The 27476-nt window shown below is 45.3% G+C and overlaps 2 protein-coding genes across 3 annotated transcripts in view; both read left to right on the forward strand.

The window, feature by feature from the left end:
* The window catches only part of pot1 (protection of telomeres 1 homolog), a 31516-nt gene extending 15390 nt beyond the window's left edge, over window positions 1–16126 (forward strand). The window contains exons 8-20 of one of the 2 annotated variants that reach the window (XM_047034550.1): window positions 238–368; window positions 691–984; window positions 2084–2239; window positions 9877–10061; window positions 10709–10800; window positions 10948–10974; window positions 11159–11315; window positions 11568–11776; window positions 12260–12395; window positions 12513–12595; window positions 14185–14279; window positions 14600–14705; window positions 15597–16125. In XM_047034550.1, the coding sequence (XP_046890506.1) occupies window positions 238–368; window positions 691–984; window positions 2084–2239; window positions 9877–10061; window positions 10709–10800; window positions 10948–10974; window positions 11159–11315; window positions 11568–11776; window positions 12260–12395; window positions 12513–12595; window positions 14185–14279; window positions 14600–14705; window positions 15597–15709 (1784 nt within the window). In that variant the 3' untranslated portion in view covers window positions 15710–16125. Of the gene's footprint in view, window positions 1–237; window positions 369–690; window positions 985–2083; window positions 2240–9876; window positions 10062–10708; window positions 10801–10947; window positions 10975–11158; window positions 11316–11567; window positions 11777–12259; window positions 12396–12512; window positions 12596–14184; window positions 14280–14599; window positions 14706–15596 lie in introns of both variants that reach the window. The other variant, XM_047034551.1, reaches the window with a different exon arrangement.
* Window positions 16127–19086: 2960 nt separating this feature from the next.
* On the forward strand, window positions 19087–25725 carry gpr37a (G protein-coupled receptor 37a). Its single transcript, XM_047034213.1, has 2 exons — window positions 19087–20519; window positions 24373–25725. Exons 1-2 carry the CDS (start codon window positions 19494–19496, stop codon window positions 25207–25209), a joined length of 1863 nt encoding a protein of 620 aa, XP_046890169.1. The 5' UTR covers window positions 19087–19493; the 3' UTR covers window positions 25210–25725.
* The last annotated feature ends 1751 nt before the right edge of the window (window positions 25726–27476 follow it).

Genomic DNA, 27476 nt, shown 5'->3' on the forward strand with positions numbered 1-27476 from the left:
TAAATAGCCAGTGTTCCTACGCAGACCAACTTTGTTTGAAAACCGACTTTTGCCAAATATACATGCTCTAAATAGATACAAGCACAAAGTTAATGCATACAGTATCGAAGGGCCGTAAAAGATAGGCCTTCAATGAAATGAATAAATGTAAATGTGATGTTAATGCTAACGATTACGGCAATATCATACAGACAGGCCTTGGTCAGTCGTTGTTAACCCTCTCTCCATCTGTGGTAGATTACTGCTCTACGTTGAAGATTATCGACCAATCAAATGAGAAGGTGTGTTGTAGCATCTTCAGCAGCAAACTGGACAGTCACCCCAAAGTCTTCAAAACGGGAGACATTGTACGCCTCCACAGAGTCAAGGTACGCAAAGTGTGTCCGGTCATCCTGTATTATAAATAATAGGGCTTCCTGGTTTGACTCTGGTGTGTTAAGTGACAGATGTGTTATCGCAAAGATTATGTTTTTTTGCTGAGTTAAAGGTCTGCCGTTACAAATGTCTCTCCCTTTCTTTCTCTCTGTGGCTCTCCCCTGTCTTCCTCTCTCTCCTCCCCGCCTCTGTTTCTCTTCCTCGCTCCCTGCCGTCTGTCTCGAACTCCCCTGCCTCTGCCACTCCCCTGCCTCTCTTCCTCGCTCTTCCTCCCTCCCTGCTGTCGTCCCCGTGCCCTCCTCCTCCGTCCTCCAGACGCAGCTTTTCAACGGCTCCAAAACCCTGGTGACCAGCCACGGGTTCTCCGTGGTCACCTTCGACGGGGCGGTGGGCAGCGCCGTGACGCCCCGCACCTCCAGCCTCTCCTCCCACTTTGACGAGGACGACCGGCGCGCCGTGGAGTCGCTGCGTGCCTGGGCCGCCGCTCAGCTGGCGCTGCCCGCCCAGGCCGGCGTCACCCTGGCAGCCGTGCAGCCCAAGGTGTTCTTCGACCTGACCTGCCAGCTGCTCGCCAAAGCCCCGATGGACAGCAGTTGCACCTTGCTGAAGGTGGGGGGGAAGGGGGGGTTGCTTTGTGGAGTCATTTGTTGAATTGCTTCAGTAAATAGTTGTACTTAAATGGACCAAAGATGTTTTGGTCTGTTAAAGTCCACGAAAGTAACGGGTTACGTGTGCGCCTTGTCTTAATGCACAGAATTATTATTTTGTTCAGGAACTGGTCAAGTAATAGGTCCGTTACATATGTAGTAATTTGTTCAGTTATAGGTCTAGTAACAGGTTCAGTTCAGGAACAGGTCGAGTCACGGAAATTCACGGGTTGGACTATTTGTGTTGTACATTTTACATATGTTGCATATACTTTACCGTGCATAAATTAAATAAATCACCAAATATTCAAACATAGCTTAAGGTATTCTTTTTAGAGCGAGCTGAACTTGTAGAAACTTAGCTTTTTCTGAGCAAAATCATATGTCTGGCTTCTCGCACAGTTAATAAGATACCCGAGGACAAGACAAAGAAGAAGTTCATTCAAGTTCTAGAACATTGTCGTTGCTCCAGACCCTTATCCTGGCATAACACGTCTCATTAACCGAGTCGTCTCTCCAGCCTCAGGGATGAGTGTCCTAGTCCGAATCTCCCTGCCCTTGGTTGTCACGTGTCTTGGTCATGTATGTTTACTAAAGTGTTGAGCTCTGGGTAATGATGCGTGTCCATAAACAAACATCACCGGAGGGGTGGGGGGAAGGGCCTTACCCTCCCCATCCATCATTTTATAATGGTAATGTGACATTCACAGTAAAAGATTTCAAGTGCCGGCAGGGCCATTTCTGCGGTGGCCATTGCTCCCGTGCAATCACCTTCTTTGTCGTGTCTTTCTGTCAGCTTTTCTATCTCTTTTTTTCCTGCTGGATCGACCCTTATCGACAGCTTGAAGTTGCTAATAGTCTTGCTGTCTTCTGCTGTTCCCTATTTCCTCTCCGTTACCGCCCTGACACGTTCTCCATTTTTCTGGGTGGCTTGTTCAGAGAATGCAACCCAAAATGAAACGATTGAGATGATCCACCTCAGAGGTTGTCCGATTCTGGACAGCAGGTCGGTGCGTCGTTAACCCCATGTCCTCCCGTTCTCCCCTGCTCTGTGTCTCCAGGTTTGGGACGGGACCAAGTGCTCTCACCCTCTGCTCAATGTGTTTGTGGAACCTCACCTCCTGGAGGGACGTTCCACGTTGTCCAAGGACATGGAGAACCTCACAGCAAACGTCCTGGTCTACGACAACCACGTAGAGGCAGCACGGCAGCTCAAGGTCGGCGCTCACACACACACACACACACACGTACACGCACTCACAGATATACACACACTCACACAGACTAGTTGGTTCAATAGTAAAACTACACTTCGAAGCGGATTTGGCAATACCTCCTCTGACTGTCTGGAGAGGAACACCTCTCTATTGCTTTTTCCAGTCCTGTTCACAGTGAGCCCAAATACTGGCTGAGGTACACCTAAAGAGACAAACCTCTTTAGACAGTCATCTCTCGTTTTTTCGACCAAACCAGGTAACCATGACCACAATCATTTCCCTTTAGGGGGTATTTTGTGAAGCGGCATACTTAAGACGACAAAGAGACATGAGTCAAGAGGACAGTACAAAAGAGGGGGGGGAGAGAATGGGCAGCTTGTCCTGGCACCTTCATGCTTTTCGCCCCCCTTGGCTGTGTTTGTTGCGTTGTTCCCCAAATAAATCGAGCAGCGTTCACCTGTTCGTTCGTGGTTCTGTTTCCCATAGTTCAGTAGTTAATAGTTTACCGTTACCCCCCCTGCGTTCAACGCACCAACACTTGAGTGCTTTTGCTTCTCTGCAGTGCCTCAGGCAAATCTCTTCTCATTTCACCCGCATGACAATAATAACCGTGCATTTTTAAAGCCGCGGCATTCTCCAGTCATCTTTCTTTGCTCGTTGCCATCCTTTCCTTTACGCCCTCGCTCTACCCCCACCCCCCCCACCCCCGCCCCCCCTTTTCAATGTATAATTCTGTCTTTCTGCTCGACAGAAGCGGCCCAAAGCTTTGATCCTCCTCGCTTCCAGCCCCATCATCCTTATCTGCGGAGATATGCGACATTAGCATAGTGGTTGCGTAATTATGTGATTTGTTAACCCTTCTCTGACGAGCGACGTCTTTTCAACACAGCCTACGTGCTATCTTGGTTCCCACTCACCATCCGCGAGACACATTGAGGTCGACCTCATCAACGTTCACCCGCAACGTCATCCCCCGTATCCCTGCCTAAATCAATTCCGGGTGCGATCTGTCGTATGACATGTATGTTCTAGACTGGCCCTGTTAATCATCACCGGTGCTCTGTTTGAGCTACATCTGGTGACATCAAGATCCTCTTGTTCTGCAAATTCAGGCATTTGCTAATCTTCGTCCACAGAAGCAAAGTATTTTTCGGTCTTTTATCCAAACGGTTCCTTGTTCCTTGCAGTGAGAATGTTCGCACGGGATGTTCGATGGAAGCAGACGTTTCATTGCTTGCCTTTGTTAAACAATTTATAGAAGACCATGGAAGTAAGTCTCTGTCACACTTCTGTAACTACTTAACAGTAATTGCCATCTTGCAAGGCTAAAGCCTCCACACAACCCCTTGTAATCTGTCATACTTTCTTCAGTTCTATTCCTTGGCCCTGGATTCAGTCTTAATGTCAGGTTGTCACATTGGTCGTGTGATGAAAAGATACTTTTACCCTCTGACATCTTGAATGGATGTCATGAAAGCTTTGTTACGTCTGTTCGCAAAGCTTCTTCCATGAATAGGCTACCCACATGCGGGTGGGAAAGTTCGAATGCTCTTGGCTTGTTATAAAATGACTAAATGTGTGGGTGTTCTGTTGATATGGTTAGTCTTAGTGACTTCTTAAAACACGACTAAGTGGGTTGCACTGATGGCACACCGGACCAATGCTCACACCATGTAGGCTGAGATTCAGATTTGGCCCAGGTCCTTTGCCACATGTCATCCCCTCTCTTTCTCTCCCCACATGTCCTGTCCTCCTCAAAAACACACCGTCTCTCTTATAGATCACAATAAAGGCAGAAAGAAAAAGAAACACTACCAAGTGACTGGCCTTACATTTCATGGCCACAATGCTAGAAATTGGTGTGTGTGTGTGTGTCTTGAACATAATTAGTCTTTGTGGCAGTGACATGACAGAGGTGACTTGACCTTTCGGTGGCCATCAGAGAAGCATACCGAGTGTGTCAGAGAGAACACAAACAATAGAATCGTGAGATAGTTCATCTAATTCAAGATTACAGGATCTTAGTTCCAAAGATGTTTGAAAAAAACTTCAATAACAAACATCTAAAAATAACAATGAAACACCTATTTCAATACAAATGTTCACAGCAGTTTTCCAGTTAATGTGATGAAATTAAGTGTAGCACTTATATTCTAAGAGGCATTTATTTGACAGGAGTCATTTAACCCCCATCAATTGATTCAACCTCATAAATGTTCTTTTGCCAGGCAGACTAGTATGAATAGAAATATATCCTCTATTATCAATCTCCTCTGGCGAATAAGCCGTAATAGTGTGAAATTGACTGAGCGGGGCTATTGTGAAAAGGGCTAGTTAGAGAAGAAAAGAGCTGATTAGTTGAAAGGGAGCGGAGAAAGAGAGAAGAAATGGAAAGAAAAGTGCGTCATCGATCCGCCTCTGTCATAGATCCTTTAACCCTTCTCAGAGCAGTGGGGCTCGTCTACGTGGTTTACACACTCAAAGACACGAGTGCGCAGTCATGTGACGAGCGAGCCCAACATTCCACAAGGATTATGATCAGCTCCGTATTGGCTCTGCTGCACTCTGCGAGACATCATGCACACACACACACACACATTCACGGTAGCACCACGTCCGCAGCAGCAGGGTGTCCCCATCTTCTCCGTTGCAGTCTGCTGACCACATGCTATCTCCCACACCCCAGCAAACACACCACCTCGGACACAGCAGGGGGTCTCGGAGCGTTCAAACCCACTCCAACCCAATCCTCACGCCTCCCCGCAAGCCCCTGAGACACTGACAAACTGGTCTGCCACACAAGATGGTGGGGGGTCAGTTGGCTAAGCGGTTAGGGAATCAGACTTATAATCAGGCGGTTGCTGGTTATCCAGCCGTGTCAAATGACGTTGTGTCTTTGGGCAAGGCACTTCACCCTACTTGCCTCGGGGAGAATGTCCCTGTACTTACTGTAAGTCGCTCTGGATAAGAGCGTCTGCTAAATGACTAAATGTAAATGTAAGATGTACATCACCCCCTCCCATAGTTATCAGCTGTGTAAGGGAGACCGTACTGTTTGGGCAAGGTAAGTGTTCAGTCTGTCGTCTTTAGCCCCATTTTGCTGTGAAACAAACTGTTTGTCGCCAATACAAATCATGACCAAAAGAATGATTCATGTGGAGAACTGTGGTCATAGCATGTCGTTAAGGATATGGATGAGCATGGGATTTGTCTGGTAGAAGTAGCTGTGGAAAACTGGGATGATTTCCAAGTGGAAATGCGCCGCTTGACTTCAATCGAAAAGGAATCGCTTTGTTTTTACACCCTTGTAATCGATGTTGATCCAAGAAGTTTCCGTTGTGGATTCAAAGGCATAATTATGTTTTGTAATTCCGTAGCGTAGATATACTACTGTACCTAAGAAAGGATTCCACCTCTCTTGCTGCTTGTCTGTTTTTATATGACTGTTTGCGTGTCTTTATCCCTACCTCAGTCGCTGCCTCCCTCTATCCGTCTTCTTTAAAGAGCCCCTTCACTATACATTAACTTCTAAGGCCTCCCTCTCGTCTCATCCACTTTTCCCTCTCCATCGCTTTGTTAGAATTCATCCCCCCCTTTTCACTTCTTCTCACGTTCTCTCTTCTCCCCCTCTTCTTTCTCTTTTTCTCCCCCTATTTCTCTCTCTTCTGTCCTCCCTTTCCTCTTCTCTCTCACTAGCTTTTGTCTTTTTCATCTCTCTGTTCCGCCCTGTCCTCTGCTCTCTACATCAGCGCTAACTATAACACAGATGTTTACCTGAATCCCTGTTTCCCCGCTCCACACCCCCCCCCCCCCCCTCCCACAACTTCCCTTTTGCTGACGCAGCTTTTGTCCCCGGGAGTCAGGTGGCTAAACGGTGAGGGAGTCGGGCTAGTAATCAGAAGGTCGCCAGTTCGATTCCCGGCTGTGCCACATGACGTTGTGTCCTTGGGCAAGGCACTTCACCCTACTTGCCACGGGGGAATGTCCCTGTACTTACTGTAAGTCGCTCTGGATAAGAGCGTCTGCTAAATGACTAAATGTAATGTAAATGTAATGTCCCGGTCCAATTCCTCCACCTGCCACAGACCAAACCTAGATACTGTACAGCTCTGATCCTAGATACGTCCTTGTTATGTCTATGACAAATCTGGCCACAAAAACCTGTACATCTCCACACTGAATTCAGTGTAGAGATGCTCTTGAAATACTCCCAATACTCCGCCGGGTGCTCCAATGCTACTTTAAATTCCTATGCTGCTCTTGTTTATTGATAGTAAAACATTCTGACAATTAAAATTCAATCCACACACAGAGAGACAGAATTAACTTATTTTGAAACAATTGCGTTAGATGCCGTTTCTCATTACGCATGGTGAGAAATGCTCCTAGACAGACGTTCACACCTCTGCTTCAACGCTTCTCTCTATCGCTTGTGAAAATGCCATGATCTTCTCTTCGTCTGTTTTCCAAGATGGCTCAAAGTGCCACTTTCAACCCAGATATTTTTAGACTGAGTGAGTCAAAGGTGTTTTTCCTGGGTCTAAGAAAATTCCAACCGAGAATCTTTTCTGTGAAATGCAAGTGTAAAAACAAAAGACATAGACAACACTTGTCCAGCTTGTTATTTGGAACACGGTGTACCTTGCTGCAAATTCCCAAATGCTCTGTTGCTTTTTTGAGTTAGCAGCTGAATTCATAACTGTGTTTGTGTTTAGTTGTGTGTGTGTGTTTGTGTGCAAGTTGGTCCGTGAGATCAGTATCCAGGGATGGCCAGGGACCCTCATCTGTGCAGCACCACTCTGGCCTCTTGGCCAGCACCACACTCTCCCATCAATTATTCATGAGGAGAAGTTGACAAGACCAACATGTGAGAGGCAGAGCGAGGGATGGGAGAAGGAGAGGGTTGCACTGCACCTGCTCTGACTGAACATACTGCTCCTCAAATGACTGTCCTCATAGCAGCTAGAGGCTGAGTGTACAGTGTACGCACGTGTGTTTTCATTGACATGTTTTCATTCTGGTATTGTCCTACTGTTCTGTTAGCGAACTGAATGATTTCAGCACTCGGCGGGCCATTTGGTATTGTTCTCAGCACGTCCATAGATTACACACATAAACATATTGTCGTTCGTGTAGTGTCTCCATTGAGAAAATTGTTTACAAATTACCACTAAGCGCCCTAAACATTGAACTGTAATCGAGGTCCTTAATCTCAATGAGCCACGCTTATTGTGTCTCCTATTTGCCCTTCCTCTTCGAATTTGTTTTTCTCTGCCCAAAGACCCACAGCCTGAGCAATGCCAAAACTGGCTCTTTCTCACAAACCTATTTCCTGATATAATAGAAAGAAATGGCTGGTGTGAAATGAGGTGTTTTTTTCTCCCTTTACCCAAGGGATGAGAGGGCAACCTTGTGCTACTTTATTGAGCCTGACTCAATGAGAAACTGTAAAGCCTTAAGCAATCGTCTGAGTTCGGAGAATCCTTTTACTGGGGAATCTGGCTGCTTTCCTAGCAGGGGACTGTTAAGCATCTCAAATGTCAAGTCTGTCTGTTTGTGGGTGACTAGCTTTTATACAACATCCAGATCAAGTATTTACACACACAACCACAGAACAATCCAGTCTGTCGAGAAGGAAAGAGATTTGGCACATTGTGAAAGATGAAGCCTTCTGTACATGGGCAGGTGTCCTGAGATCTATTAAGAGTGCATCAAATATACCAAAACAAGCCAATTTATAAAATCAGTTCACTTAATTATCATAAATCTAAAACTTGTTTTTAATCTTAGCCATTCATTTGGTGCTAAGACTGCATCAACAATCAAATGCCTTTCCAAATAAACCCTGCTTATATATTCAAAAGAATCCTTTGTGGATCGAACTTTTCAGTTTTGTGCTCAATGACTGTAAATGTCAAAAGCCATCTTATCAAAGTTAGTTTCAAAAGTCAACCCAGTAACAGCAAGGCGACGTCCATAATCTCACATCCCAAATAGGGGGTGACATTGGCCAAAAGTCAGCACAGGATCTTGGCTCGGAATGCATTCTCATTACAAACACACCTGGTCACTTTGGGCAAGGAATACGGCAGACTCGCTAGCCGTGGCAAGCCAGGAACAGCTTTTGAGGTTAGCGTCGTGGCTTGGCTGGCTTTGAACCAGAGGGCTGCCGCATCCCCTTGCTTCAGTGCAGTCTCGCTGTCCTCGACGGTTCCTCCCCACGTCACTGGGCATTAATCATTTACCCTGCACATTCCAAAACCTGTTTCTAACCAAACAAAAGTGCCAGAGAACTTGGTCAGCTGCAGCTGAACAGGAAGGACGTCACAAACGTCCCCAGAGAACTTCTCATTGGATCATTCTTTGGATTCATAATTTGTCCAACGCTTCTCGGGGGGGGGGGGGGGGGGGGGGGGGGGGGGGGGGGATCATTAGAGGGTGATGGATCTCCTTCGTGACCTGAAAGCATGATCTGAGCTACTGGAAGAGCAGGAAAATCTCTATAGGTCTGAGAGGATGGAATCCCCTGCCTAAGTGGTCCCCGTTAGCCTAGCTGGGGGTCCAATCCTTTTTAGAGCTCATCCTTCTTTTGTACCCCGAGCAGCACACTCTGGAGGAGAGAGCCAGGGAGCTCATCTGGATTAGATGGGGGAAATATATGGGGCTCTGGACTTCCTAGTTGGGGATACCTCCACCAGTGGATTCTGGCTGTTTTGTTCTGATTATCGATCAGATCCCTACTCCTTTAAACGTATCGATTGGAAATATGTTTGGAATGACTACCCATGTACATAACTTTGCCAGTAAATAGCTTGTAATGTGCTTTTTAGAAGTGTCTACATTTAAACCCCTGCGTCCATGGAATACTGTATGCTGTGACGTATGAATTCCACGGATGTACTAAATAGGCCATTGTGTCTCTAAAAGAGCTGAAACTCAATAGGAACAACCTTCCCCTGACGATGTGCGGACGAACGGTGAAACTCTGAGCCATCCCCCACCACTGTCACACCGGGCCCCAACACAGCTGGGAGGGTAGAGAGAGAGGAAATTCGGGACGTCGTCAGCCCTAAGCTGGACGTGACGAAACGACTGAGGCAGTTGTCTTAATAGTTTTGGGGGGGGGGGGGGGCGTTTTCTGCTTTCCCATAATGAAGATTGCTAGCATGTAGTCGCACTGAGGGTTTTGGTGAGAGCTTTGGGACCACACCACCATCTACTGGTTGGAAATGTGTGCAGGTCTGACTCATCCAAGATTAGGTTAGGCTATCTTTTGGATGCATGCTGCGTGGGAGATAGCTGTAATTGGAAATGTGTGGTAATTGATCCATGGGTGAACAAAATGCTTACATTCAAAAGTTCATATGCACCTGTTAGCTTCCAACCGTCATTTCGGGCTGTGCTTTGTGGAAACTTTAAAATGTAGTGATTGATAGAGGTGGAGGAGAAACAGTGTTGAAGCCCTCGTACACGGGAAGAAAACCTGCTTGTGAATGTAAGCTGTATTACTGCCATCAGGCAACACTTCAACAAAGTTCCCTGACGTTTATCTGTCGTCCATTGTTCTCTGTCTTTCTCTGTCTCTGGAAGTCGCTTTGGATAAAAGCGTCTGCTAAAATGAATAAACGTCCTTGCAGCCAGGGGCTTATCTTCGGATATACAACATACACCCAGTTCCCGGGGCCAGCAAGGTGCCTGGCAACCATGCCGGCCAATCGGGTCAGGCGGACCACCTGGCCTTCCACCTGCACGGAGGCAACTCGTACGGCAGGGGTATACAAGTGCTTCCCGACGACAGCGTGGAGATCCAGGAGCTGAAGAGGTGAGGCGGGCCTGGCGGCCTTTTTGGGTCAACAGTTCAAAGTGTCACCTCAAGGCACATCCAGGGCAGTTCACTGTAGCTTCACCCTGCCAGGTGTTCATCCACTCACACCATCTTTAGTTTGTTTTGCGCTGTATTATGATGATCTTGCATACCTTTTTAATGAGATATCGAGCGAGTGGCGTGTACTTTAAAACGTGATTGATTCAAGGGAATTCATATCGGATACTTTCACCCTTGCCCGCTGTGAGAATCCACTCACACTGTCTGTAGCTTGCTCTACACTTACGACTACATTTACAGTTACATTTAGTCATTTAGCAGTCGTTTCGCACGGCCGGGATTCAAACCGCCGACCTTCTGATTAATAGCCTGATTCCCTAACCGCTCAGCCGTCTGACCCCCTACTAAGGACCCCCCCCCTCCCCCGACTAATGACCCCCCCCCCCCCCCCGACTAATGACCCCCGACTAATGAGTGATTTTTGCGATTTTTATTGAATTAAGGATTTCGTAGCCCATCATGAGCAACACCGTTCAGGGAATAGGTTACATATTAGCAATCTCTCCTCCTGTAGAATAGGAATATATTGGTACGGGCACAACGCTCTTTGAGGGTTTTCCAACATTATTTGTCGTCCACCCCAGGGTCATAGGGTCTTCCCCCGAGTCAGACAGCAATGAGATGTCTGACTTTGAGGACTTCCTGGATGTCTGGAGTACACCACCAGAATCCTTTGGTAAGGGACCGACTTATCACTTTGTATTACAAAGGGGAGAGGGGGTGTCTGTGGGAAAGGTGTGTTTGGGAGATGGGAAGAGGAGGGGGTGTTTTTATTCTGAAACCTCTTTCTAAAAATCTGTCTCATTCTATGTTGTCACTATAGATTCAACTGGAGAGAGAAGTGCAACAGGTATTGTACGAAAGGAAGACTGTGCTCGAACCCTTGAATAGGAAACGTGCTGTTTACTGCTAAATAAACACTCATGCTTGATGTTCAATTGACTCAAAGGAACCAAGATTTTGTATTTTTTTATTACACCATACCTGCTTGTAATCTTTATATTCCTAAAGATGGTGTTTGCTGGTGTTTGTAGAGAGAAGCTGCAGTCACAGTCTGGCGTGTGTGACTCTGGCTGAGGCCAAGGGAGAAGGTCCACCTGGTGGGTTCCACGTGAAGGCCCAACTCAAGTCCTACCAACCTCAGAGACTTTTCCAGTCACTCAAACTTTACTGCCACAAGTGTAAAACCATGTAAGTTACCACAGTATCTACAGTCTGACACTTGCAGACCAGTTATTATGAGATGGATTCAGCTTTAAAACAAAAAGTCTGTTCTCATAAAGGTGGATTATGGCCTGTTTAACATAAACAGCTATAATGCATTTTAAATCAACTACTCTGATTTCAAAATGTTCTCTAATTCCTTTTTTTAAATAAATCCCTAACCACACACGGAAGAAAACACCATGTCCCATCATTCCTCTATCTTGCTGTTTCACTCAGACGGGAAGTCCCAGATGACATCACAATAGGGAGTCTGTTCCTGGAAGCCCAAAGGGAGGCTGGACCTTGTAGAGAAGACTGGACTGTCGCAACCGATGTGGATCGCCCTGGAGACTGTCCAGCCTTTCCCCACAGGACGCTGACCCTTCACCTGCCCACGCACAGCGAGCGACGCGGTGCCGAGATCAACGAACTCGTCTTTATTAAGGGTAAAACGATGATGGCTTTGGTGGGTGCCAGATGTGGTGAGGTTACGTTGCAGTGGTGGTGAATGCCTTTTCAAGACTGCAGGACTTGCATCGGGTCCCAAGTAAAATGCATTTGCTGTACTCAAATGATTCCAGCCTTATCCGCCGATGCAAAAGCCTGGTAAATCACAGGTTTGGTTCACAGAAGTGTGAATGTGTCTGTTTGTGCTCACCCAACAATGTAAGGGTTCAACTTCGTAAGTTAAAAGTTGATCATATAAAAGTCCTATAAAATAGTTCATCTATGGCTACCTTTTATACAGTTACTGCTTTATTGTGTTCTTGTACTTTGAAAAAATACTTTGAAGCACTTTGTAACGTTCTGAAAAGCACTGTACGAAAACGGTTAACTCGCTTCCTAAGAAATGGTGTCTTTGAGTCTCCCCTGTTCAAGTTGACCAGCAAAGCAGAACGTTGGTCAGCATGTCTTCGTCTCATCTTCAGGAGCAACCTTTGAGGAGACGTGCTGCATCACACCAGGGTTTAAAAACGTGATCCCTGTGAGGTCATCGCAAGGAAGCATGTCCTTGCTCGATCTCTCCGCCCCCTTCCTGTTCCGTGGAAAGCAGCAATACTACGGGTCAGACCCCAGCCCTTTCACAAGCACTCAGCCGGTCGCCCCTCTCTGGCAAATCTCTGAGCTCACCGCTGGATTCGCCGTACTGAACACCACTTTGGTTTGACTTCTGTGTTGCAGATGCAAGCAGTGTTCCCACGTCGACCTGACACAGCCTTTTGGTCAGAACACAGATGTGCTGGATGAGAAAGCTGTGGCAGAAGGTAACATTTTGAGAACGTACCCCTTCACTAGCTTGACGGTTGGGTTTAGACGATTATTATATTATATTCGGTCAGTATCGTATCAGGTGAGCTCAATCAATCAATCTTTATTTATAAAGCACAACTAAACACAACTTTCGTTGACCAATGTGCTATACAGAGTGCTAAAATCAACATGACAACAGATACAAACAGACATGATATGACAACAGATACATACAGACAAACAACTGCATCAACACTCATCCCTATAGGACACATAAAATAAAAAAAAGTCTTTAACCTCACTTTAAAAACGGACCAATGTCTATTCATTGGTCGGAAAGTAGCCCTTTTGAAGGTTTTGTTATTACAGACACTTCCACTTGTAAAGTAACCATTTATTGATCCTTTTTCTTCCCTCTGTGACCTAGTTTAGGGTTCATTGTTGACGTTTGTGTCGTTCCTTGCAATCTCTCTTTCAATCTCTTTCAATCTCTCTCTCAATCTTTCAATCTCTCTCTCAATCTCTCTCCATCTTTCAATCTCTCTCTCAATCTTTCAATCTCTCTCGATCTCTCGCCCCCCCCCCCTCTCGCGCACACTCTCAATCGTTGTCTCTCGTTCGCTCTCACTCTCCCCGAAGCCCTTCTCATGCTCACCCTCAGGCTACAGTGTCTTCCATCTCACTCTCATCTGAGTCGGGTTACCATCACGGTCATTTTTAGGTCCTGTTGCTTCGATCTACCAGACGAAACACTTACTGACACAGTCTCATCATTCCATTGTCTCCTTTGAAATCCACATGCTAGGCTGTCTATCCCTCCTCCTCTCTGTCCCAACACTACATCACAGATATTCGGCTTGGCTTCCTTTCAAGCCCTCGTTCCTCAACAGGAGTAACGCTGGATTGTCATTGTTGCCTTTCAATGCAATCCCTATGCATGAGTGCGTTTGAACTGAGAAACGCTCAACTTTTGAGGCTGTATGACAACTGGGACCAGTCTGGGACCAATCAGAACCGAGAAGGATAAAAGAAAAGGATAAGTTATGCTCTGTGTTTTTGTTGTTGCACTTCGAACATCTTACCCGTTCACCGAACCCTTGTAGGTTTGATGTGTCGCACCCTTTCCTACTGCATCTCTCTGTGTGTCTCTGTCTCTCATGCCATCTCTGTTGTCCCTGGTTCTATTTGATGTCTGTCCCCGTGGATTCAGCTCCCGGAGTTGTTCTCCAACTCTTCTCCGCCTCAGCGAGTTGTGGCAGAATATGTGTCCCTTGTCAACACCGTTGGGGGGTTTGTTGTGGCTCTTTGGCTCGAACCACCAAAATCCCGTTAGAACAGTGCTTCTGATCCTTGATTAGTGCGAGTGGTGTAGCTCAGTGGTAGAATATAGAATATTCTATATTCTAGTGCGAGTGGTGTAGCTCAGTGGTAGAATATAGAATATTCTACCCCCCCCCCCCCCCCCCCCCCCCCCCCCCTTACATTCTTCGTCAGCGGTACTTTCTATGTCCACCTTTATGTCATTTTGGATAAAAGCAAAGTGTGCGAAGTAAATCCAGATGCCAGTGTGATGGGGCCTCCGGGCTGTGTTTCCCCTGCCCAGGTCTCGGGGTTCAGCTGCTGTCGTACGGCCTGCTGATGTTGCTGGAGCTGCAGGATGGGACTGGCTCTCTGGAGGCCCTGCTCTGGAGAGACGCTGTAGGTCCACACGCCAGAGGACATACTGGAAAAATACTGTGTGGTTGTATGTAGAGCTGCAGCAGTAGATCTGTCTGTTGGTTATGGGGTGGTAATGAGAGTTGTGTGTGCTGTAGGGGTGTTTGTGTGTGTGAATGTGATTCAAAGACATTCCAGTTTCTATCTGCACTTCATTTCAGTTGAACATTGCCTGTAGTAATATCTGTACATTTCTCCAAGGTTCTCCCTTGTGTATCTAGAAAGAGCAGTCGATCTGTTTTCATTTTGGCCTATTCCTGCTCGCAAAACCGTTGTTCGCTAATCAGAGTCTCCTGTGGCAGGAACAATTCTTCCACGTGTCACCTGATGGCTTGGCAGCCAATACGGAGGCCCAGGGCAGGGTCCAGGAAACCATGGACAAGCTATGTCCATCAGGGAGGAGTATGGGTACGTGTATGAAGTCTTCCAACATTGACAGCTGGACCTTCAAACATAGACTGAGGTTATCAGTCTCTTCGGATATGCTGCAGTGAAATGATAACCAAATCAAAATGTCTAATCATAGTTTACATGAGCTTGAACCTTGAAGACTTTTAGTTCTTCAAATGCTTTGGAATGGCCTTGCTGTAGGTTACCTCTGGTACACATCCCTGTCATAACATCACCTTGGTAGACATCAGGAAAGTCAGGCACACCTTCAGTCAGTTTTTAAAGGCAGAGCATTTAACTTCACATAAACGATGTCACTAATGAAGCATTGAGAAACAACAGCCAGAGAGCTCCCATTAGACAGAAACTGGCCTTGATGAGCCTTTCGGAGCATGAAGCCACGGCAGCGAAAGGAAAAAGTGATGGAAGAGCACAATTAACTTGCCAGAGGAAAGGTTGTCGTGGAGACCCATGAGGCCTCGATAAAAATCATGTACTTTCAGAGTGCTCCATACACTGTAGTGCTAGGCTAGGAGGAAGGAAGGAAGGAAGCCATTCGAGAGTAGTTTCAGAACAAATGATAGCCTATGGATATGCCAAGCTGTGATTGCATCATAAACATTTATAACCTGACTCTTTGACAAAGGATATCTAGAAACTGCATAAATCCAACCCAAGCTTGACCCGTGTTTCCAATGGTGTTCTTCCGCCATATATAGTATGTCAAACTAACACTTGGGTTGTCCTTTTACAAAGTGACACTGTAAACCATAAACCCACTGACTTTAATCCTAGTTTTTACCCATGTCTTTAGCCCCAACATCTCAGGCAAGACTACTTATGAAAGGTAAACCAGATCACCCCCCCCTCCCCCCCTTACAAGTGCTGCATCTTTCTTCTTCTTCCCAGCTGAACATCCCTGGTTGGATCTATGTCTCAGTGCGTATGCAGTGGAGGAGAACGGTCAGACAAGAGCCTGCTACCAGATCTGCCATACACACTGCAGAAATCCTGAATCTTGATCCGCACACACATACCATGTATCAAGATAGGTGGCTCCTCTGAGAGCTATACAGTCTGGGGGAAATGATTATAATATATTATGACATGTGTAAATGCGTTATTGTTTAACCTATTATCACTGCTGTTCAAATGTCGTTTTTATTTTGTCCTATTCTCGTCGATGTGAAATGGTGAATGTGTTTATTTTTTTTAATGAATGTTTGTTTAAACTCCTAATGCCTTCTTGGAAATAAATATCAAAGCGGATAGATGAAAGGTGATAAATGGAGTCGTGATCATTTGTTCCCTCCAAATTACAGCTGCCTACACGTTAGATGAAATTAGCTCTGCTTGCTGTGGGGTCAAACCCATTTTTCTTTTTTGCAATGTTACTTAATGTGTCTCTTTTTAACTATAAAGTATACGTACATTTTGTTCCAGAGCAGCCTTTACCAAGCCAGGCAACCCTGAGATGAAACCTTGGGATGTCCAGACAACTACCGACTGTTCCTTGATGTAGGTTACATCTCAATACTCTGAGATCCTCTTCTTTCCCTCATCTACTCACTTTCATTCTCAGGTGGGACAAATGAAAACAAGATGCATAGCCCACTAGGCCAGTTGCATCCAAGATGGCCAGAGCCTACCAACAGATCTGCTTTCAATTGTCTGGTGCCTAAAGATTGCTTGGGAGGTAAAAGTGATAAGGAAAGTAAGCCCCTTCCGACTTCTCTCACTGCACTAAATTTGTTGAACAGAATCCTGCATTGAGAGTTCAGCAGTTTGTAATAGAGGTTTTTATGATGGTTTTATAGCCCCCGAAAATATTCCTGAAATTGATTATATTCCCTAGATTGATTCTGTTGGAGAACAAACCTAGCGGTAAACTCTGTTGTGGTTGTGCCATCTGGTGGTGCATCAGTACAATGTTCCTGCTTTATTCTTTTTTAATTGCTTCCTGTGATGTATGAAGGATTTCATTACAACCAACCCCATGATTACTCTACTATATTTGAATTGATCTATTATTTAACAGATTTAGTCTGTTATTACATATTCAAATCAATGTTGCTCAATTTGTTATAGCTGTTGGCATTTAGTTGTTTTAACTATGAAGACTGTTGAATCAACATATTGATCACACCTTATTGATTAAACTCATCACGTTGGAGAAGAGGATTCTGGGATTCATATAATGGTTTTGGCTTTTGTATTCGCTAAACAAGTGTCAAGACGCATCACAATGTGGATTCTAGTGCTATGCAGATCGTGACTGTCTTTCGGGACTGTGAAAATTCAGTTGAGGGCTTTTGATGTTGCAGTCCAAGTTTGATGTTTTGAGCTGAGTATTGTTCTTTATTTTGGTGCCTGTCATACTTGGATGTTAGGCCACTTGCATTTTCTCTCTGATAATCTTTCAAGCACCTATTCTCCAACTTCAATGACTTGTGTGATAGTGGAGCGCCATTTTACCAAACCCCTCAAGGTTTGCTTTTCCGCCTTGGCAGACTTCAAAATAAGCCTTTTCAACAACTGTGAAGGGTTCTTGGTGGTGTCGTAGATTTTCAGGACGTGACTTCGCAGGCTGGCAGAGAATGAAGGAAATGTATAGTAGGCCTATGGTGAAAATTCTACTGGAGCATTTATTGGTCTTCTGGCTAGCTGGTAAAAAATGTCACTCTTCCAACCTATCACTTTAGGAATTTTGTGGATATCAGAATTCCCACACGTGGTTGGTCCCTTCAAATTATTTTTACTTTGCATCTACAGTACACTGTATTTTGTTGACATTGTATTGTGATAGAAACCAAAGCCAATAACCCACAACCTTAACCAATGCCTTGACCAATGTGAAATGCAACGTAAACGTGTTGTGCTAATTGAGCATTGTTGGAATATATGGTTTAATAACATGGTACTTTTAGGGAATAATATATATGATTTGGTTTAGAATAAGGGTGTATGACAGTGTCATAAAACCACTATGTTTGAGTTACTTCACCATGCACAGCCCTGATGTGTGGTCACGCCAACCTTCTTCTCTGAGGGACAACCAGTGCAAGAACTATGAGCGGATGATTATGTGATATCCATCTAATGTGGCATCCCATAATATGAGAGAACCAAAACCGTCCAAGTCGATCATGCCCTGTTTAATGAGGACAATGCCTGGAAGTTTGGTCCCGGGGTTACGTTGGCCTTCGCCATGAGCCAAGGCGAGCTGCTGTCGGCTGGGTAACTAGCGGCCTGTGAAAGACTTGGCCTGAAGGCTTGTCATGTTGAAAACTCTACACTTGTGTGAAAAGTATTTCTTAAATAAAAGAATAACATTTGGAGAGCTTGCAGAGTGATGCATCAGTGGTGCCGTGTGTGGAAACAGGATCCTCTGAGCTTGGAGAGAGGGAGAGCTGGGTTGCTACAGGGAGAGAGGAGAATTCCCTCAGACAGACATCGGCACAGTTAAGCTTGGTGCAGATTCAACGATCGGTTAATCATCCACATGGCCTGACACCAAGACCAAGGGTCAAATCGACCTACTCGGATTGTATCCGTCCCATTGTAAGGCCAAAATAACATGTTTGTGAGAAGCAGTTATTTCTCTCCAACTGTTTCTGTGGAATCAGGAGAAAAAATTTCCCTTGGTGGAGGTAGGATTTCACTGGCCTGTGCTATAAAACAATAGCTACAACAGAAAGTAGGCGGACAGCTCTGAAAGGCTGTATACGGTGTGGTTATGTATATGGTTGTTCATACATTCATCAGTAGTTGACTTGGTTGCTAATCCTTGAAACTGTTTCTTCCATATCTACTTTTGGAGTTGTTTTGGCCTCAGGCAGTTGATCTTTGTGTCCCTTGACTTAGATATTTCTTCCACTGTAAAACGTTCTGGATCACAAGGCTAAATGGTATGGGGCTACTATTGTTATACTACTGTACAGACAATGTATTATTGAAACGGCCAACGGCTTTGTCTCCTTAGTTTATCCTATAGGAGGCGCCCAAGCGCTTTAATTTGTTTTGAAAAACACTCAAGTGGCTGGTTGAACTTCATGTAGTTAATAAATGCACATTGAAACATATATAGATGGCAAAATGAAGTGGTATTCAACAGACTATTGAAAATTGTGAAAATTGTCAAAAATTGTCAAATAATGTATTTGTCCGTGGATACAAGTAGGCTAGGAACAATGAAACAGAAAATGAAACAAAACTATCAGTTCCTTTGGTTATCCGAATGACAACAGAAGTCAGCAAGGGTTGTCATGAGGTTTTGCAGGGATGCGGTGTGACAGATCATTGTTAACCGCAAGGGGAGCCCATGTCCCTTCTCCGGTGAACCACTCTTCTAGCAGGCGATGCGCAACTCCAGACGGAGCTTGGCACCCCCCGACAATATCATTCTACAGTAGAGTGAGCGACCCGGATCTAGGGAACCACACCGTTCCGGGGCGCTCTTAAAACCTTTCTTAATGCAACAAACTGCAAACTTTAGACTCGCGTACTATTTGAATAGATTTTTTTTTAAGAAACTGTTCCGTCGTTGAAAGACAGCGTACTAAAGCGAAACACTATAGGATACTTTTGGTGGTTACAAAGTCGTTGTAGAACTTGTTTGGTGCTAGTCTTCACTGCACCTGACTTTTAACGTGCAACTCGGTATCCCAAAATGATATAAGTTTGTTTCGAAAAAGAAAACATTTCTTGAGCTATGAATCGTTTTTCAATTGTGGCTCCAAAGACAGAATCAATGGATAAATCATTTTGGAATACAATTCACTTTTGTCGAAGGCTTTAGGATAAACAATGCTGGTACCATTATTTAGGTTACTGTGCTTCTCGCTTTGGAGCGAGGATGTGATAGCTCACATTTACGGAGCGAACACAAAGACAACGATAACTCCTCGAAATTATGATACAGCTGGCAAAAACAGGAATTTGCACAACACTACCAGTGGTGGCCGGAGATGGTATGAAGCTTACGAGCGTATCAACGAAAAGAACAATAGACGGGCGCATGCTACAAGTGCATCATCTTGGAATTCAATGCGGACATGGATGAATTACATGAATGCATCTTATGGTTTTAAAAGAGTTGTGGACGAACGAAAGACGTCCAATGAAATGGCACTCGTCCGCTTGCCCAAGGATGGCAATGACCGGTGGCGCACGGAGGAAAAGTTGAACACCAACAAGCTAACTGTCATGAAAACGCACGGCGGTGGGCATGGTGATTTAAAGTTTTTAGCGAGGCATAAGAGAGGGGGAGGTCACCGGAACAAGAAACGCATTTGCAGAAACAAAAGATGGGCCATTTACCGTTTTAAACGAAACGAGAAGGATGACAAGATAAAGGAGAAGAAAATAAGTCAGCCGTCCAACACCTCTGTGGATGAACCACCAACCACGTGGGAAACACTACCCAAACCAATGGCCCAAAATCAGTCAATAGACTTCCCAATTGATGACTATGAGCAGTTTACATTACCAGACGTAGGAGACAGCACACCGTTTGTTCCTATGAATACTAAAATAAGACGGAAAGTAGTCAAAAACCCGTTCTACCCTGTAACAGCCGAAGCATACGGCGCATATGCCATTATGATCATATCAGCCATAATTTTCACAGTGGGAATCATCGGGAATATTGCAATCATGTGCATAGTGTGTCACAACTATTATATGAGAAGTATCTCGAATTCCCTCCTGGCCAATCTAGCCCTGTGGGATTTTGTCGTCATCTTCTTCTGCTTGCCCCTGGTGATATTCCATGAATTGACCAAGGACTGGCTCTTGGGGGAATTCTCCTGTAAAATCATCCCCTACATTGAGGTAATAGCTGCTATCTGTAGGAAATTGTTTTGTGTCATTTTAAGAGAGTTGCAGCCAAGGGCTTCCTTTAACTCTAGGGGTGTATTCTATCATTGATGTATTAAGTAGGAATACGTGGACTTGGCTCGCTCATTGGTTTCTTACGTAGTGGGTCTGTTTGTTTGTTTTTATTGTAAATGATTATATACATGTAATATGATGACTTGACTTGCTACCCTGCAGAAATTGTGGCATATACACAAAAGATACATACACCACACGGCCACACCCTGCCATGGTGCTTTTTGCTCTGGCTAGTGTCTGCAGTACATCAGACAATGGTAGGCCTAAGGTATACAGGGTCTAAATCCCTGGTTCTCCGGTGTCACCTCGACCTGGCGTTCCAGCTCAGGGAACTATCTGGAGCAGGAAACAGGCCCAGGGCAGCCTGCTCTGATGTCAGAGATGCTGTTACAGTCCCACTTTATCTCCCTCAAGCTGGTGTCTAGTTCTCAACCAGTACCTGCGGTGTTAGTTCGCAAGCCTCCCCTCAGGGCTTATAAAGGTAATGATAGCAAGTAGGTTCACGCCCACCGCTGCGTGATCTGCCCAGATGCAAGGCAGTGAGTCTACTCTGTCAACAAACTATTTGCAACATTGCAATGATACAGTAAGTGATAAGGTCACACGGAAGGAGGCAGGTGATCGTCACGGCACTGTGTAACGAGAGATATCTGTTATGATGTCATCTGTGGGCGTTCAGCTCTTACATAAGATCCATAACAAAGGCTAACGTGATGATCTTGGAGGTTGTGTTTTTGAAGATCATAGCCTAGCTTGAGAAACTTCCAGAAGTCAATGGGACTATTTGCTAATTGGAATGAAAAAGAAAAAGCCCAATCTCGATCATGTTCTGAGGGCATGGAAACAACAACATCAATTTGAAAATGAATTCAAGACCTTTATTTCTTACCAAGGCCCTCCCTAGTCAGAGACATAGGGGTTAATGCGGTTAGTATTCACTGCGACACGATGTGTCAGTGCTGCAAATGGTGATGGTGCGACTGTCTGGGAGGATGGTCCTAATCCCATATTCTCAAAGCTGCAGTGATGGACCTGAGCCGCTTCTCTCACAGGAAATCCCAGTTTACTGACACGGCGCTGAGCCGATCCACATCACTTAATGTGACACAAGCAGGCAGGGCAGGAGGCGGGCAGGGGAGGGCAGGGCAGGAGGCGAGCAGGGGAGGGGAGGGGAGGAGGCGGCATAGAGGGTCAGAAGGCTGGGTATGAGGCTGGCAGGGCATGAGGCAGGCAGGGTTTGCACCCAGACAGAATGACATGATGCTCCTCAACATCATGGATCACATTATGCTCTACTTAGCAAATGCTTCGAACGGTGGGTTCCAGTCATGTTGAATCGAATCCCTTCTGAGCTTATCCAACAGAGCTTTACCTTTTCTTTTTTCACAACTACGTTTTATCTGTGAAACCCTCCCTCGAGTGCATGGGCTCATTAGTAGAGCTCTTTGAAATCAGTTTTCTTTCTTGCAGCAGTAGACTGTTATTAGTGTAGCTTCTCAACACGGAAATGTGATTTACCCCACAACAAAATGTGGTTATCATCAACACAAGGTATTCAGGTTTGCCACTTATCTGTCATATTTCCGTACTTTCTATCCATTAAGTGTCCTAAAATCAAATATAGAACTCCTTTGATTTATGTGCTGTCAGAAAACAATGCAATTAAATATTTCATAAAGCAGACTAAACACAGGACTGCATAATCATCCAAAAAGCCCAGAGCAAAAACCGAAAGAACAAAGCTTTATTAAATGCCAGATTTTCTATTTTGCTACCGTTTGTTGTCATGGCCAGTTTGACTAATTCAACAAAACTGGGCTAAAAGGCCTATTTGTGTCTTCGCCCTGAATTTAAACCTGTAGGTGTTTGACTTAAATGTTGATACAGTTCCCTCTGCCTTATGTGATACAGTAATGCTGTGAAAAGACAGCGAAGCACATCCTCATTATGCTAATCGGCTCGGTAATCAAGAGATTAATGGAGCGTAATTACACAAACACTGGGAACATTAGTTCTAATGGCTGCCCTGGCAACCCGAGTGCAGTCCATGACAGTCTGTCATAAATGGCCATGATGTGACAGAGGTTACATACACAAAACCTGCCCTCCAGTGTTATACTCAGCCCCCTGTTGAGGAGCTAGCTGTCATTTTGACAATGATGGACATGACTGGCGTGTAGAGAGAAAGGGAAACGAAAAAGTAAAATGACCACAGTAAAGAACCACCATATGGACCAAGACTCCTCTGAAAAATAAACTGACAGAGGAACCACTGTCTTCTGTCTCTGTACTCCACACATGTATCATTTCACAGCTTTCACCTCTAGTCCCCCCTCTTTCTCTGTCCTCCTCCCTCCCCTTCTCTTTCACTGTCCCTCTCTCTCTGTTCTAAATGGAAGCTATAGATGTTAGCGTGAAGAAAGCCAGGGCCAGGACATCTGGCAGTACTCAGGGCTGCTCTGGCCAGTGGTGCGCCGGGGAAACGTGAAATGTTTACACCTTCTTCTGCCAGCCCTTTTAGAGAGGGAGCTCCTCTGATGCATGTTGGAAGAGCAGGCTTGGAGCCACACCATGTGGAAAATACTTTGTCGCCCTCACGCTGAATTTAGTTTGGCTGCTTTTGTGAACATGCGCTGGCGGTCTGAGTAACGTTAGTGTGTCTGTCTGCCTGTCTGACAATGAGGGGACATTTTATAACATTGATGATTGTGGAAGACATGGCATAGCTTCAAACCTCCTTGAAAACGCAATGAAAGTTCTGTGATTTTAACAATGTGTATATTAGTAACAATGTCTTTGCCACGTTAAACAGTTCAAAGTAAAAGGAAGCATCTGATCACAGTATATCGTGTGCACTGTTGTGAGGAGGAACAGAAATAGTCAGATCAAAGTAGAGGGCTTCACAGCAGTTCCTGCACTGATACTGACCTCACAAGCTCTGATTATGTCCCTGTCATCTGATGAACTAGTTAGATCCCATCCAGTGGAAGCATGTGAGGAGACTCATGGCTGTGTTTTCAGTTTTGTCTAAGTTGATCAATGACTGGACAGTAGAGGGTGCGACCTTGACTGTAGATTCGAACAAATACAGAATTTAGGTGAAAGTTGATGGATCTGAATGCAGAGGCACTTCAAAAAGTGTAGACCAATATCGGTTCTCTTTTATTCCAGCAAGACATTTAGAACTGTATCAATATTTCATCCAGTTGAAATTAGGGTAATTTTGTAATTATGTAAGCTTCTAGACAGTGTCGATAATATAATTTTTTGTCAGGATGATGTTTAACTGTTGGTTCAACTCACGGCTTCTTTTACAAGCACCACAGTAAATCCCATTTTAGTAGCGAATGGTGTGCTGTAACATCTATTGGTCATTTTCTCCACTGAACAGACCCTTAGTGACCTAATTTTGTTGAAATCTCACAAACAGTACTGTGACATGAGAATTGTTCCCAGCTGGGGTTGAGATGGGTTACAGTCAACAACACATTATTTTGGTCTATAAAGGAGAATCCATGGACGTCTGGGATTCCATCATCCAGACTTGCCCATTGAGGGTTCCATAAAACTGTCAGGGTTTGCCAGTGTATGTTGAGTTCGGTGACTGGACAAACTCAAGTATCTGTACTTGCGTTAAACCCTTTCAGGCATAGTCAAAGCTCTGTCTCCATCACTTAGAGATAGTAGTCCATCTACTCAGGCGTTACCATAGCAAGTGTTGAATAAAGTCTTGTGCATACATACTGTATTCACTTATATTCCTCCCCTCCTCCTGCCTGCACCCTCCCAGGTGGCGTCCCTGGGGGTCACAACCTTCACCCTGTGCGCCTTGTGCATCGACCGATTCCGCGCCGCGTCCAACGTCCAGATGTACTACGAGATGATTGAGAACTGCGCCTCCACCGGCGCCAAGCTGGCCGTCATCTGGATCGGCGCTCTCCTCCTGGCGCTGCCCGAACTGCTGATCCGCCAGCTGGTCACGGAGGACGGCGACCCTCCCAGCATGCAGCCCTGCGAGCGCTGCGTGGTGCGCATCTCCACCCAGCTCCCCGACACGCTCTACGTGCTGGGCCTGACCTACGACGGCGCGCGCCTCTGGTGGTACTTTGGCTGCTACTTCTGCCTGCCAACGCTGTTCACCATCGGGAGCTCCCTGGCGACAGCTCGGAAGATCCGCCAGGCTGAGCGGGCGGTCGTGCGCGGCAACAAGAAGCAGATCCAGCTGGAGAGCCAGATGAACTGCACGGTGGTGGCGCTGGCCATTCTGTATGGCTTCTGCATCATCCCCGAGAACATCTGCAACATCGTCAGCGTCTACATGGCTACCGGGGTTCCCAGGAGAACCCTGGATATTCTCCACCTGGTCAGCCAGCTGTTGCTGTTCTGCAAGTCGGCCGGCACGCCGGTTCTGCTGTTCTTCTTGTGCCAGCCGTTCAGCCGGGCCTTCCTGGACTGCTGCTGCTGCTGCTGTGATGAGTGTGGGCCGCCCAGGACTTCGACGACCGCGACGACCAGCGACAACGAGAACGAGCATGAGTGCACCACCACCGACCTGGAGCTGTCTCCCTTCAGCACCATTCGGAGGGAGACGTCTCCTTACACGGCTGTGGGGACACACTGCTTTTAGGCACATTGAATTCTCAAATGTACTTGGAGGTGGAAGTACCTTTTCAAGTTTGGGTTCACTAAAGAGCAGAGCTGTTGCCATGCTCGATCCTCTATATGTTTACATAAAACACACACAAATACACACATTGTCACATTGTATACTGTATAGTACAACTTGAAATCTAGAAATGATAGCAATTTTCTATTAACTCACGTATCACATTTTTATTTTTTACAATTTTGCACTCAATTCTTGCCGTAATATTGCGTTTGTGTTGTATTTTTCCATTTTCTTTTCTACCCAGAGTACAGTATGTCAGAGTCAGAAGGAAAGTAATATATTGTAAATGGCTGCTCGTAGTGTGTTGTGTTTTGCTGATGATGGTGATTCTTGTGAATCGGTTCCAAGGTATGCTTAGCTCCCTTGCTATGTAAGTACTTTATTATCCACTGTATTTGATAGCAGAAAACTGTATGATACACTCCAGTTGGTCTGTACAGTCACTGGTGTGGTGTTTTTGTAGCCAGGAATTGTCACTTTAATAAAAAAACAAGATATAAAGAGGCTTCTCCGGCTTCTTAGAGGTTGATTCTTTGATCCGATCACTTCTGTGTGTAGGCTGTGCGCTGAGGGGGTCCAAACGTGAATCTCGCTTGATGATACAGCCTCGGTAAATTGTGAATTCTGCACCGTCCCATTGTCAATTAGATATCTCAGTCATGAAGACTCGGGTATTAGTTTGAAACCTTTGCTTGACATGGACGCTTCATCTTTGGAGATACAGTGTGGTTCTAATTCGTAACAGCTCTCTGCCTGAGAAAGCCATTGTTGAAGACACATCAGCTTCAGGCTGAGAGCTGACCTGACAGCAAAGACCTGACAGAGTTGAGCAAAGACAGAGTGAAAATGAAGGCTGGAGAGGTGGAGCCCTCAACAGAGGAAAGACTTGCTCATAGTGAGACGCTCGTCACTCTGGAGCGATGACAGATGAGGTTGTCAGATGGGTGGTGACTTTCTCCTTCTTTGAAACAGACACTTCTGTTGGCATTGCTGAACGTGATTGGACGTTCATAACATGAAGGTGTAATTTTAGCCAGACACAGTACGCCTTGAAACCATCCCCCCCTACTACCTCTACTTTCCCCTTTACTTAAACTGTACTCTAATTATTACTTTTAATGCTTGTCACACTGAAATGCCATGGTAATACTGGCACTGCTATGTTAACATGGTACGAAAGCTCTCAGCACCTCAGCTATATAATGAGCTGGTGTGTGATGTCTAGTTTTTTCTCTCTCCAGATGACAACCAGCCGAGTTGTTTCCTGATAGCAGAGACCACTCTCTCAGCCAGAACAAGCTGGTCATCTGGCCACTGTGACATCATCACCTCTCACTCCCCAACAGGACATAGCCGCCATTGTTTTCTCTGCTGGTCACCAAGGCAACAGCAGGAATCTGCTTCTCAGCTGTCTTCCTGACGTCGATGGTCTGGCGAGGGCGAGGGGCGGGGTGGAGGGCCAGATTGGTAGCGGCTCATGGCTTGAGAGAGGGGAAGTTGGATGTACAGTAACTCCTACAATATTGTGTGGTTCATCAGTTCTATGGGATTGAGGTGAGATTGAGATAGTTAACATGTAAGCATCATGTTTGTTGAACATTTTAGAATGTGTAGTGTACTATGGACGCAGTGATATTTCAACTACAATCAGATTGTCTTTCCAGATTGTGATTCATTATTTCTGTCGCTTGATAAAATTAAAATCCTTATCTCAAGCTTCTGTACGCCCTCCTCAAAACTACAGCTTTAAAAAACATTTTCCCACAATCCAAGTATTGACAGCACTTAAGCAGGGTTTCTGAATATCCTTTCAAGTACATCAAGTCTTTGGCCATTGGATGATGACATCAAATACACTCTGCTGCCATTTTTGCATCTGTGAAGAAGGGATAAGAAATACATTTCCTTCCAAATATAACCTACCATTCAGCTGTCAGATTCGCTTTATTTTTGTGGTTATGTTACGGATGGGATTGAGGTTTGGCATGTCATTCTCTGTATAACGCTGTCATCCCACTTATTTTGAGCCTGTCTTACATTTTCAGTCACCTGCTTTCTTCTTGTCTTTCTCTCCTCACCAGAAGTGACACTTCATGAAGACACATGAAAACTTTATGCACAGGTGTGGCGATGGGTACCGTACATACGCCAAATTTTGTTATCGTGTTTTATTCACACAATTTGTATTTGAATATGAGACACAGCTCCGTCTATGACTGAGGAGT

The sequence above is a fragment of the Hypomesus transpacificus genome, chromosome 14 (assembly GCF_021917145.1).
Source record: "Hypomesus transpacificus isolate Combined female chromosome 14, fHypTra1, whole genome shotgun sequence".
Lineage (NCBI taxonomy): Eukaryota > Metazoa > Chordata > Actinopteri > Osmeriformes > Osmeridae > Hypomesus > Hypomesus transpacificus.

Coding starts and splice junctions, on each gene's coding strand:
- gpr37a (XM_047034213.1), top strand. CDS start 19,494: ATGCTGGTACCATTATTTAGGTTACTGTGCTTCTCGCTTTGGAGCGAG. Junction 20,520..24,372: donor AAATCATCCCCTACATTGAG/GTAATAGCTGCT, acceptor GCACCCTCCCAG/GTGGCGTCCCTGGGGGTCAC.